Source organism: Vulpes lagopus, chromosome 13, assembly GCF_018345385.1.
Source record: "Vulpes lagopus strain Blue_001 chromosome 13, ASM1834538v1, whole genome shotgun sequence".
Taxonomy (NCBI): domain Eukaryota; kingdom Metazoa; phylum Chordata; class Mammalia; order Carnivora; family Canidae; genus Vulpes; species Vulpes lagopus.
In genome coordinates this window covers 42,984,997-42,997,836 of record NC_054836.1, presented here as the reverse complement: position 1 = coordinate 42,997,836, position 12,840 = coordinate 42,984,997, and the positions used below count along the sequence as shown (strand labels likewise).

The 12,840-nt window shown below is 50.1% G+C and overlaps 1 protein-coding gene across 6 annotated transcripts in view; it reads left to right on the top strand.

Annotated features, from left to right (window-relative positions):
- Positions 1–12,840, top strand: part of NOD1 (nucleotide binding oligomerization domain containing 1) — a 66,355-nt gene that overhangs the window by 20,549 nt on the left and 32,966 nt on the right. For 4 of the 6 annotated variants that reach the window (XM_041727574.1, XM_041727575.1, XM_041727573.1 and 1 more), the window contains 4 exons: positions 3,437–3,649; positions 3,730–4,040; positions 6,873–7,047; positions 9,622–11,446. In XM_041727574.1, coding sequence (XP_041583508.1) covers positions 3,840–4,040; positions 6,873–7,047; positions 9,622–11,446 — 2,201 coding nt within the window. In that variant the 5' untranslated portion in view covers positions 3,437–3,649; positions 3,730–3,839. The remainder of the gene's footprint in view (positions 1–3,436; positions 3,650–3,729; positions 4,041–6,872; positions 7,048–9,621; positions 11,447–12,840) is intronic. The other 2 variants (XM_041727577.1, XM_041727576.1) reach the window with 1 other exon arrangement.

The following is a 12,840-nucleotide window of genomic DNA, read 5'->3' as shown; positions in this document are numbered from 1 at the left end:
GCCATAAATCAAGAGGCTGCAGTTTCTGCCTTTGATAGCAAAAGGTGCAGATGTCTGCAGGGTCACTGTGGGCAGGCTGAGGGGAGAAATCACTGGTATTGTGGGAGTTTCAGGCTCAGAAGAGACAAGAGCTGTGAGTGACACGGGGCTCTCAGTGTAGATGGACATGGATGAGGTTTGAACAGGTGAAAGGAACACCCTTCCAAGCCTTGTTCCAACGAGCAGCCATGCCTGCAAAACACTCATGAAATAAGCAAGCAGTTCCCTTTCCAGTTCTCTCAGATTAAGGATTAGTGCAAGGAAAGTCTCAGTTTTGTGCTGCTATGTCTTTAGCACCCTCAAATGCTTCTACAAGCAAGCAGGCCCCAGACCTCAGATGCTTCCAGGCAGCCCTGTTGAGGTGGAATACAATAGCATGGCTTTATTTCCGGAGAATTTATTTTTGTGTTATTTCCTATTTATTGAAAGTGCTGGTTTTCATTTATAATGGTGATATAAAATTTCCTTTAAAATTTGGGGCACCTGGGTGGCTCTGTCAGTTAAGTGCCTGCCTTTGGCTCAGGTCATGATCCCACATCAGGGTCTCTGCTCAGCAGGGAGCCTGCTTCTCCTTCTCCCTCTGTCTGCTGCTCTCCCTGCTTTTGCTCTCTCTGTTAAATAAATGAAATCTTTATAAAAATTAATCTCGAGTTTTAAAATAGCCAACTTATGGGGAATAGGGAGCACACTTGCTGTGATGTGACACATGGAAGTATTGAATCACTGTAGTGTCCACCTGAAACTAACATAAATAACACTGTGTTAACTATACTAGAACTAAAACAAATGAAAAACAAAACAAAACAAGTCAATCTAAAGCACAAAGTTAAGCAAATAAAGTACAGGTGGCACTCAATTGTGGCCAGAAAATAATATAAGTGAATATGTTGCCCAAATGACATTTAGAAAACATTGTCATGAAGGAAGAAGATACAGAGAGTACTCCAGCATCCTAGAGTTCTGGATTTAAAACTACCCCATCATCAATTTCATTCATTCATTCACCATTCATTACAATGGTATTATTTATTTATTTATTTATTTATTTATTTATTTATTTATTTATGATAGTCACACAGAGAGCGAGAGAGAGGCAGAGACACAGGCAGAGGGAGAAGCAGGCTCCATGCACCGGGAGCCTGACGTGGGATTCGATCCTGGGTCTCCAGGATTGCGCCCTGGGCCAAAGGCAGGCGCCAAACCGCTGCGCCACCCAGGGATCCCTACAATGGTATTTTCAAAGAAACTTGCCTTTTTTTTTTAATTTTGCAGATTCCAGAAAAATATTGGAAATTAAAGATTTCAGAAGAGAAAGTTGTTTTAAAATATTCTGATTTACTTTAGAGAATAATGCTGGAAACTTAAAACGGTATCGTTTTCCCCTAATGTATTTATTTTTTTTTAAGATTTTATTTATTTATTGAGACACAGAGAGAGAGAGAGAGAGAAAGAGAGAGAGAGAGAGAGACAGAGGGAGAAGCAGGCTCCATGCAGGGAACCCAACGTGGGACTCGATCCCGGGTCTCCAGGATCACGCCCTGAGCTGCAGGTGGCTTTAAACCGCTGCGCCACCTGGGCTGCCCCTTCCCCTAATTTAAATTTAATATTATCTACCTGTATCCCTTCAGGGAACCATTTTTCAAATGCTGTGGATCCTAAAATAGGTCATATGATTGACCGCAGTGGAAAAGGCTGAATTAACATCTAAGAGGCAAGCATACGTCTAGTACGGTAGTTAACTAACCAGTCATTTCCATCCGTGAAAGTTCTTTTTGATAAGGATGTCTTGCCCTCCCGCTACTTAGAATGTTAAATTGTACTATTCTCTTGCTCAGTCACTCAGGTTATAAAAGGAAAGTTATTACGTGGGTCCCACTGAGAATCTCTGTAAGGCTTGCAGTGTTTAGCAAATTGACATAAAAGAAGGAAAAATGAATGTGTGTAAAAGACCAGGAGACTTGTGTGACTTGGGGGGGTAAAATCAAGAACTGCTGGACTTGAACGTTTACAGATGTGGGCTTGTAAGAGATCCAGTAATGACAGTGACAGTGTTTACAAGTCATTTTGGGGGTGACGGGGCTCAACAAAAAAGTATAAAAATGATCTCTCTGGGATGTGTGAGTTTTCCTACCTCAAGGAGGGACTAAGTGGCCAGTTTAAGGCCTTTCTACTTCCAAGATAATGACCCACTTTATATACACAAGGATGAGTGGAGAAGTGGCTGAAGGATCTTACGGTACAAGAAAGAAAATCAGTGCAATGTGGGGGTCACTCAGATGAACCCAAATTAGTTTTTTTTTTAATTTTTTTAAAATTTTTATTTATTTATGATAGTCACACACAGAGAGAGAGAGAGAGGCAGAGACACAGGCAGAGGGAGAAGCAGGCTCCATGCACCGGGAGCCCGACGTGGGATTCGATCCCGGGTCTCCAGGATCGCGCCCTGGGCCAAAGGCAGGCGCCAAACCGCTGCGCCACCCAGGGATCCCTCAAATTAGTTTTTAATACCCAAATAAAATGGCTTGGGTCCCTGTTTGTACCCAGAAAGGAAGTTCAGCACAAGGTTTTCAAGGGTTTCCAGGAAGATGGCTTTTCCTGGTCATCTGCCACTTGGAAGTCCATGTCACCTTGTCTGCTGCTCCCCGTCTGTCCTGCTTCACTCCAGACATGGCTGTTATTCCTCCTTCATGCCCCAGAGTGCTTGGTATATGGCAGACTTTGCTAGAGGTGTGAGGATAGCTGGAGCAGGGCTGCAGGAGGACTACGGCACAGCCCAGAACGGGCAAAAGTGATGGAAACGTCCCTGTTCCCAGGTTCCTGGACTCTGGCTAACACAGCTTCATGCTGGCTATCTTCCTCCTCAGGCCATTTTGCGCTCAGACCCTCTCTCTCAGCAACTCCCCAACCCTCAGCCAACCACGGTGCTCCCAATTCCTTTTTATGAAAAATAATATACCTTCCCATCTCTACCCCAGGCTGGGATTGAGGCACACTTTTTAAAATTATTATTATTTAAGAGATAATAAAGACGTTTTGCTATACAAAAGGGTGTCTAGGGGATCCCTGGGTGGCTCAGCAGTTAAGCACCTGCCTTCGGCCCAGGGCCTGATCCTGGAGCCCCAAGGTCGAGTCCCACGTCAGGCTCCCTGCACGGAGCCTGCCTCTCCCTCTGCGTGTGTCTCTGCCCCCCTCCCTCTCTGTGTCTGTCATGAATAAATAAATAAAATCTTTAAAAACAAAACAAAACAAAACAAAAGGGTGTCTACCTCTGGTCACCCTCCCTAGGCATGTAACCCACAAGCGGAAGCAATTCAATTATGATTTTTTCTTTAATGTATCTCAGATCACCATCTTTTTTTAAAATTTATTTTAAATTATTATCATTTTTTTTTTTTAGAGAGAAGAGACTGTGTGAGAGCCAGGGGAGGGGCAGAGGCAGAGGGAGAGAGAAAAAAGCAGATTCCACTGTAATCACAGAACCTGAAGGGGGGCTCAATCTCAAGATTGTGAGATCATGACCTGGGCCCAAGTCAAGAGTCACGTGCTAACTGACTGAGCCACCCGGGTGCCCCTCAGATCAGCATCTGAAGCAGGACTCCCCCTGCTTGAAGTAAGTTTCCAGGACCAAAGAGGAGGGGAAGCATCTTTCCCGTGACTTTTGCTTCACTGTGATTTCATTGGTCTCTTCAGGGGCGGCACTGAGAGAGAGGCAGGCACCCTGGATCCTGATCACCTCCTGCCAGGAAGACACATGTAGCCAAAGATGAGTGTGGGCAAAGCAGTCCCTCGCTCCTTTAGCCATGGAAAAACAGAGTCACGGTGAGATGGGGATAATCCCATCAGAGTCTCACTCCCACATTAAATTGCTGAAAATCAACCGGGAACTTCTGGTCACTCACATCCGCAACACCCAGTGTCTGGTGGACAACTTGCTGGAGAATGACTACTTCTCTTCCGAAGATGCGGAGATCGTGGGTGCCTGCCCCACGCAGCCCGACAAGGTACTGGTGACAGGGGCTGCCATTGGCGGCCTGCATGTCTTGGTAGCCAGAAGGGGCTTCTCGGGGGACCTGAGGGAGGACCTCTGGGCATTTAGCAGGTTGGCGGGATTTCCCGTTGGGGTCACCTACAGAGCAGAAACACTTGAGCTACCAGCTTATTATACACTTCCATATTTCTGAGTTGGTGTGGGGAGCAGACTCCTCTCACCTCTCCTCTCTTCTTGGGGCACGTATGGCTTCCAAAGCCTGTTGTTTTCAATCCACTTTCTATTAGGAGGAGGGAAAAAGGTAACGACCATCAAACACTAGCAAGTGATGTTCATTCAGTGCCTCTAAACTCCAGAGAGCCGCTCACTGCTGGGTAAGACTCTTGAGAATGGCCTTGCCTCTGGTTTGGGAACAAACACATCCCAGCCTGGTCTACAGTGAAGACTTTTCCACACTCCCCTTATTTATGTGTGTGTGTGTGTGTGTGAGAGAGAGAGAGAGAGAAAGAGAGAGAGAGAGAGTGCAAGCACGAGCAGAGGGAGAAGGGGAAGCAGAGGCAGAGGGAGAAGCAGCTCCCTGCTCCATTCCAGAACCCTGAGATCATGACCTGAGCTGAAGGCAGTTGCTTAACTGACTGAGCCACCCAGGCGGCGCCCCTCACTGTGGGAAGTCTAAACAGCCCTTAGTTCCCTTTTAGCTTTGTGTCATGTCCTGAAAAATAGAATTGGCAAGACCCAAAATTCTTTGGTTGGAGGAGTGATAGAACTTGTTTGTAAGGTGCTCCTGCCAGGCTCCGGGGAGACCTGGGTTTTGGGGGGAGAGGGTTTTGGGGGGAAAGCACAGTAGCTGACTTGTGTGATTTCCCCCCTGCATTTTTAATAACACAAGAAGCCTTTTTTAGGGTATAGCTTACATACGGGTATATGTCAGCCCTTGGCTCTGTGGCCCAGCACCCACCCCATTCTGCTTATGCAGCTACTTTTTTTATTGTATATTTTTTGTTGGAGTTCGATTTGCCAACATATAGCATAACACCCAGGGCTCATCTCATCAAGTGTCCCCCCTCAATGCCCATCACCCAGTCACCCCAACCCCCTACCCACCCCCTGCCTTCCACTACCCCTTGTTCGTTTCCCAGAGTTAGGAGCCTCTCATGTTCTATCACCCTCACTGATACTTCCCACTCATTTTCTCTCCTTTCCCCTTTATTAAACCCTTTCACCATTTTTTATATTCCCCGAATGAAGGAGACCATACAATGTTGGTCCTTCTCCGATTGACTTACTTCCCTCAGCGTAATACCCTCCAGTTCCATCTACATTGAAGCAAATGGTGGGTATTTGTCGTTTCTAATGGCTGAGGAATATTCCATTGTGTATATAGACCACATCTTCTTCATCCATTCATCTTTCAATGGACACCGAGCCTCCTTCCACAGTTTGGCTATTGTGGACATTGCTGCTATAAACATCGGGGTGCAGGTGCCCTGGCGTTTCATTGCATCTGAATCTTTGGGGTAAATCCCCAGCAGTGCAATTGCTGGTCGTAGGGCAGGTCTATTTTTAACTCTTTGAGGAACCTCCACACAGTTCTCCAGAGTGGCTGCACCAGTTCACATTCCCACCAACAGGGCAAGAGGGTCCCCCTTTCTCCACATCCTCTCCCACATTTGTTGTTTCCTGTCTTGTTAATTTTCCCCATTCTCACTGGTGTGAGGTGGTATCTCATTGTGGTTTTGATTCGTATTTCCCTGCTGGCAAGTGATGTGGAGCATTTTCTCATGTGCTTGTTGGCCACGTCTGTGTCTTCCTCTGTGAGATTTCTCTTCATGTCTTTTGCCCATTTCATGACTGGATCGTCTGTTTCTTTGCTGTTGAGTTTAATAAGTTGTTTATAGATCTTGGATACTAGCCCTTTACCTGATACATCATTTGCAAATATCTTCTCCCATTCTGTAGGTTGTCTTTAGTTTTGTTGACTTTTCTTTTGCTGTGCAGAAGCTTTTTATCTTGATTAAGTCCCAATAATTCATTTTTGCTTTTGTTTCCCTTGCCTTCATGGATGTATCTTGAAAGAAGTTGCTTGGCCGATTTCAAAAAGGGTGTTGCCTGTGTTCTGTAGGATTTTGATGGAATCTTGTGTCACACTTAGATCTTTAATCCATTTTGAGTTTATCTTTGTGTGTGGTGTAAGAGAGTGGTCTAGTTTCATTCTGCACATGGCTGTCCAATTTTCCCAGCGCCATTTATTGAAGAGACTGTCCTTTTTCCAGTGGGTAGTCTTTCCCCTATGCAGCTACTTTGTCCCAGCACCGCTCATTCCTGGCCAGCAGCAGTGTTAGCTTAACAGGGGTGGACACAGCTCTGGTTTGTGAGTCTGACTTTGTACTTTTAAGTTCATGGAAGCCTCCCAGCTTTTTATTTTTATTTTTTTAAGATTTTATTTATTCATGAGAGACACACACACACACACACAGAGAGAGAGAGAGAGAGAGAGAGAGAGGCAGAGACACAGGCAGAGGGAGAGGCAGGCTCCATGCGGGGGGCCTGATGTGGGACTCTATCCTGGGTTTTCAGAATCATACCCTGGGCCAAAGGCAGGCGCTTAACCTTTGAGCCACCCAGGGATCCCCCGCCTCCCAGCTTTTTAGAGCTGCATGGTTTAATTTCTTCTTAAGGTGGGTCCCCTTCCCAGATTCTAGGCCTTCATAGGTAGCATCTCACACCTCTGGGTGGACAGCCAAGTTCGAGGCCATAGTAAGAGCTTGGAGCCCTTGTGTGGGCCTGTACGGTGGCAAGACTCCCCAAGCACTAGCTCACCCCCTCTTGCTTACGCTGCCACCAGGTCCGCAAAATTCTGGACCTGGTACAGAGCAAGGGTGAAGAAGCATCCGAGTTCCTCCTCTACGTGCTCCAACAACTCGAAGATGCTTATGTGGATCTCAGGCCTTGGCTGTCAGAGATTGGCTTCTCCCCGTCAGAGCTTATTCAGAGCAAAGTTGTCGTCAACACCGACCCAGGTATGAGTCCCCCTCTCCCCCAGGGGGACTGCAGACTGCCAGCAAGCAAAGCCCTGCAGCTTGGAAATGCTGCGGCATCTGGGCTCCACAGGGCGGGGGGTCGGCACCAGCAGCCCTGCGCGCACCCTCAGCCAGTAGATCCCGGTCCTCTGGGTGCCGCCCGCCGCATGACTGAACTGACCACACGGGGCTGGTTTGATTTATGGAGAGGCCTGTGGAAGTGCGGCCATGGCCTCTCTCCTGGCCTCTTGCTTACTTGCCATTCTGACATATAGAGACATTTCAGTGGTTGCACAAATTCCAGGTTGCATTCTTTTCCCTTTGAACATCTTTCCAAATTTCATCCTGGGCCAAGTATTCTTCTGTCACCCCAAGTTGCCAGTCCTTATTTCTGAAGCACAGTGGTACCGCATTAGCTGACCCATTAGGTCAAGTATTGACGATGTGCCCACCATGTGCCGAGCTGTGACGCTGGATGCCAGGGTTACAATGTGGAGCGGACTGGTTATGGTTCTGGCTCTCAGGGAGCTCGGATGCCAGTGCAGGAGGCCCACTGGTACATGATCAGGGGAACATGTGATTGCACGTGATGACAAGGACAAGACCAGTTGAAGCTGCAGTGCACACCAGTGCCACAATCTGGCCTGGGAGCCAGGAGGTCTTTCCATGCCCGTGTTCTCTCTAGTTTGAGACACGTGTTGACAATATACCAACACTGAGCTCCCAAACTGGGATGTTTAAAGCATCCAGTTTGACCTTGAACACAGAGACAAAGGACAATGTTCCTGACAGTCAGGTGTGTATTTGGGGGAAACCAGGCCAACCAGCAGTGTCAGGGCCCAGCTCTTCTGCAGCCGCCCCTGCAGATACCTGTGGCCACTGTTAGCTTCTTACTCCTACTGCTCCTTTGCACTTCATCCTGTTTCCTTCCCCAGGAGAAAAGGAAAATGGTCCTGCCTGTGATAATTCTTTCAAAAGACATCTCCACTGGTTCCTTTACTTCAGTAGCTTTTTTTTAAACATATTTTATTTTATTTTATTTATTTATTCATGAGAGACACACAGAAAGAGAGAGGCAGAGACACAGGCAGAGGGAGAAGCAGGCTCCATGCAGGAAGCCCGACGTGGGATTCGATCCCGGGTCTCCAGGATCAGGCCCTGGGCCAAAGGTGGCACTAAACCATTGAGTCACCCGGGCTGCCCACTTCAGTAGCTTTTAAAGTATAAGTCACTCTACAAAGCCGGATGTGAAAGACTACATACTGTGTGATCCTATTTATATGAAATGTCCAGAAAAAGCAAATTAATAGATATAGAAAGCAAATTGGCAGTGGCCTAGGGTCCGGGGCAGAGACTGGCTAGGAGTGGGCTTACGTCCGAGATATTTTAGAACTGGATTGTAGTGATGTTCACATAACTTGGTAAATTTACTAAAAATCAGTGAGTAGTACACAGCACCTGTTGTAAAATACGTGAATTTATGGTACATCAATTATGCCTTACTAAAGATATAAAAAATGTAATTCACAAATTTTAAGCAGACAACCAAGTTAGACTAAGTTGATGGGAAAAGGTTACAGATGAATTTGGAAATGGGCACGTGCATCTCGTTTTTGTTAACTGACTTATAATTAAAATCCAGGAAGTATTTTAAAGGCATTTATGGAACAGCCTTTTGTCTGGCTGGGGAAAGACCACCTCCCTCTGCGGGGTAAGGTCCGTTTCTAGCTCAGGTTTGCTGAGCTCCATGCGCCTGTGAGCACGTTACTGTGTCTCTTCCCCTGTGGACAGATGCTAGGAAGTATTTTAAAGGCATTTATGGAACAGCCTTTTGTCTGGCTGGGGAAAGACCACCTCCCTCTGCGGGGTAAGGTCCGTTTCTAGCTCAGGTTTGCTGAGCTCCATGCGCCTGTGAGCACGTTACTGTGTCTCTTCCCCTGTGGACAGATGCTAAAGTGTCAGATGCTGGGGTCCTGGGGCTAGTGTGCTCTGTGGAGTTCAATAAGGTAGTTTTTATCCTAATTTACTGTCCTTTTTTTTTCTTTAAAGATTTTATTTATTTATTCATGAGAGACACAGAAAGAGAGAGAGAGAGAGGCAGAGACACAGGCAGAGGGAGAAGCAGGCTCCATGCAGGGGGCCCGACGTGGGACTCGATCCTGGGACTCCAGGATCAGGCCCTGGGCTAAAGGCAGGCACCAAACCACTGAGCCACCCAGGGATCCCCCTAATTTACTCTCTTTTTGTGCTTTGGCACAGCTCATTTGTAACCCAGGCTACTGTGTAATGTATTTTCTCACTAAAAGTTCTGGCATTTAGTTTTGAGACTACGCCTTGTTTTCAGAGTAACTTGATAAGCAGAAGAAAGGTTAGGGTTATTTCTTTGTCAACCAAACACGTTTCCAGGTGCCTGGCTGGCTCAGTCCGGGGAGCCCCCAAGAGGCTCTGGATCTCGGGGGTGGTGAGTTCAAGCTCCACTGTTGAGTGTAGAGATTACTTAAATAAATAGATACACTTCAAAACAACAACAAAAAGCATTTCACTGGGAACTGGCTGTCCTCCCCACCCCTCCAGTAAGCAGGTACACGGAGAAGCTGCGACAGCAACTGGGCCGGGATTCCAAGTTCATCTTGTGCTACGCCCAGAAGGAGGAGCTGCTGCTGGAGGAGATGTACACCGACACCATCGCGGAGCTGGTGGGCCTCAAGGACGAGAGCCTGGGCCCTCTGGGCAGCCTGGCCTGCCTCCTGGACCGCTCCAGCGGCGTCCTCAGCGAGCAGGGCGAGACCATCTTCATCTGCGGCGACGCGGGCGTGGGCAAGTCCATGCTGCTGCAGCGGCTGCAGAGCCTGTGGGCCGCGCGGCGGCTGGACGCCCAGTTCAAGTTCTTCTTCCACTTCCGCTGCCGCGTGTTCAGCTGCTTCAAGGAGGGCGACGCGCTGTGCCTGCAGGACCTGCTCTTCAAGCATTACTGCTACCCGGAGCAGGACCCCGACGAGGTGTTCGCCTTCCTGCTGCGCTGCCCGCACACGGCCCTCTTCACCTTCGACGGCCTGGACGAGCTGCACTCGGACTTCGACCTGAGCGGCGCACCTGACACCTCCTCCCCCTGGGAGCCCGCCCACCCGCTGGTCCTGCTGGCCAACCTGCTCAGCGGGAAGCTGCTCAAGGGCGCCGCCAAGCTGCTCACGGCCCGCACGGGCGTCCAGATCCCGCGCCAGCTCCTCCGCAAGAAGGTGCTTCTGCGCGGCTTCGCCCCCAGCCACCTGCGGGCCTACGCCCGGAGGATGTTCCCCGACCGGGCGGTGCAGCAGCACCTGCTGGCCCAGCTGGAGGCCAACCCCAACCTCTGCAGCCTGTGCGCCGTGCCCCTCTTCTGCTGGATCATCTTCCGCTGTTTCCAGCACTTCCACAGCGTGTGGGACAGCGCGGCGCAGCTGCCCAGCCGCACGGTGACCCTGACCGATGTCTTCCTGCTGGTCACCGAGGTCCACCTGAACAGGACGCAGCCCACCAGCCTGGTGCAGCGGAACACGCGGAGCCAGGTGGAGACCTTCCGCGCCGGCCGGGGCACCTTGCGCTCGTTGGGGCAGGTGGCCCACGGGGGCATGGAAAAGAGCCTCTTTGTCTTTGGCCAGGAGGAGGTGCAGGCGGCCGAGTTTCAGGAGGGGGAGCTGCAGCTGGGCTTCCTGCGGGCCGTGCCAGAGCCGGGCGTGGGCGGCGACCAGCAGTCTTACGAGTTTTTTCACATCACCCTGCAGGCCTTCTTTACCGCCTTCTTTCTCGTGGTGGACGACCAGGTGGGCACTCAGCAGCTGCTCAGGTTCTTTCAGGAGTGGGCGCCTCCCGGGGAGGCGGGAGCAGAGTCCTGCTATCCCCCTCTCCTCCCCTTCCAGTGCCTGAAGGGCGGTGGCCTGGCGGGGGAAGACCCCTTCAAGAACAAGGATCACTTTCAGTTCACTAACCTCTTCCTCTGCGGCCTGTTGTCCAAGGCCAAAGAGAAACTCCTGCGGCACCTGGTGCCCCCCGCTGCCCTGCGCAGAAAGCGCAAGGCCCTGTGGGCACACCTGCTTGCCAGCCTGCGGGCCCACCTGAAGAACCTGCCCCGAACTCAGTCCGGGGGCTTCAGCCAAGTACAGGCCATGCCCACCTTCATCTGGATGCTGCGCTGCATCTACGAGACCCAGAGCGAGAAGGTGGGCCGGCTGGCGGCCAAGGGCATCTGCGCCAACTACCTCAAGCTGACCTACTGCAACGCGTGCTCGGCCGACTGCAGCGCCCTCTCCTTCGTCCTGCACCACTTCCGCAAGCGGCTTGCGCTCGACCTGGACAACAACAATCTCAACGACTACGGCGTGCGGGAGCTGCAGCCCTGCTTCAGCCGCCTCACCGTCATCAGGTGAGGCTAGGCACAGGGAGCAGCCAGTGGGGCGGGGAGGGCCAGGCCCCAGAGACACCAGGACGAGCATCGTGGGGTAGGACCTCCTGAATTACCCTGGCACCTGTGACCACTGGTCTTGGCACACCCACACCTGTTCTATCTCAGGGTGGCACAGGGCAAGGAGCAGTGCCTCCGTGGCAGGCGGCTCCAGGTCAGCCCTGGCTGGGTGTCCTTGAATGAATTGCTTAACCTCTCTGATTCCTCATCTGAAAAAGGGAGATGCTGGTATCCTAGCAGTTACAGTAATAACAACAGCATTCATTGGAGTGGGTGAAGGGCACTACAAATACTAGCAACCCTATAAGGTAGTGGGTACTGCTAGTTTCATTTTGGCGACGGAGGAACTGGAGGCACAGAGATGTTCTCAAGGTCACATGCCAGGGCCACGGTGGAGCCAGAATCAAAAGGCACCAACCTTTTAAGATTCGTGGGAGGCTCGGAGATAGCCTGTGAAAGGTTTCTGGGAGCTTTTGTGTTTGCAGAAAAAGCAGACTCCGTGCTTACTGGCCCCAGTTACTTTCCATGATCAAAGCCAGCAGCCCTGAGCTGCCGTAGATCTTAGTCCAAACTAAACGGTTTCCTGTTTGATGGTTTAGGGGAAGAAGAGGTTAGTCTGCTTTCTTCTGTTAGCATTTCCTGGATAAAATACACCTTGTAAATCTCACGAGGGCTTCAGTTCTCCATAACCTGGCTCAGGTATTTCTGAAGAACAGGGGGAATTTGGAACCGGTTACACCAATGCCAGAGTGTACATTAGGTGGGGACAGTGGGATGTAGGGAGCCCAAGGCTGCCTTGGCCTGTTCTCTTTGCTCTCAGCCCAGGGCACGCTCACACCCTGGGCACCCCTGTGCTCATCTCAGGCGATGGAGTGCACCAGGGTGATGCTCCTGCCTCAGGCGGCTGTCCTCGGGTGAAGTTCTCCTCCACACCAGCGAAGGGGAGAGCAGGAGGCCATGGGCAACTCCAGAGAAGCATTTTGAGCTCCCCGAGACCACCAGGTAGGGTTAATTTTGACTGAAAGTTAGTGGAAACTCAAAATAGAGGTGGCTTAGATAGGTACAAGCTTGTCTCATGGAAAAGTCCAAGCACAGAGGAGGGTGGTTCAGGGTTGCCGTGGTGCCTCCATGACCATTGGGAACCCAGGCTCTCTTTTGCCCTGTGGTGACCCTACTGCCCTCACTAGCGATTTCTGCCTCTTGGCCCAAGATGACTGCTCACTTCTTCCAGCCATTCAGTTGACATTCTAGCCACCAAGAAGAAGGAAAGGCAAAGGACACACCTCATTCTTCTAAGAAGAATTTTTCAGCTATTGCTAATGAGATGTCTGCTTAGATTTCATGGGACACAACTT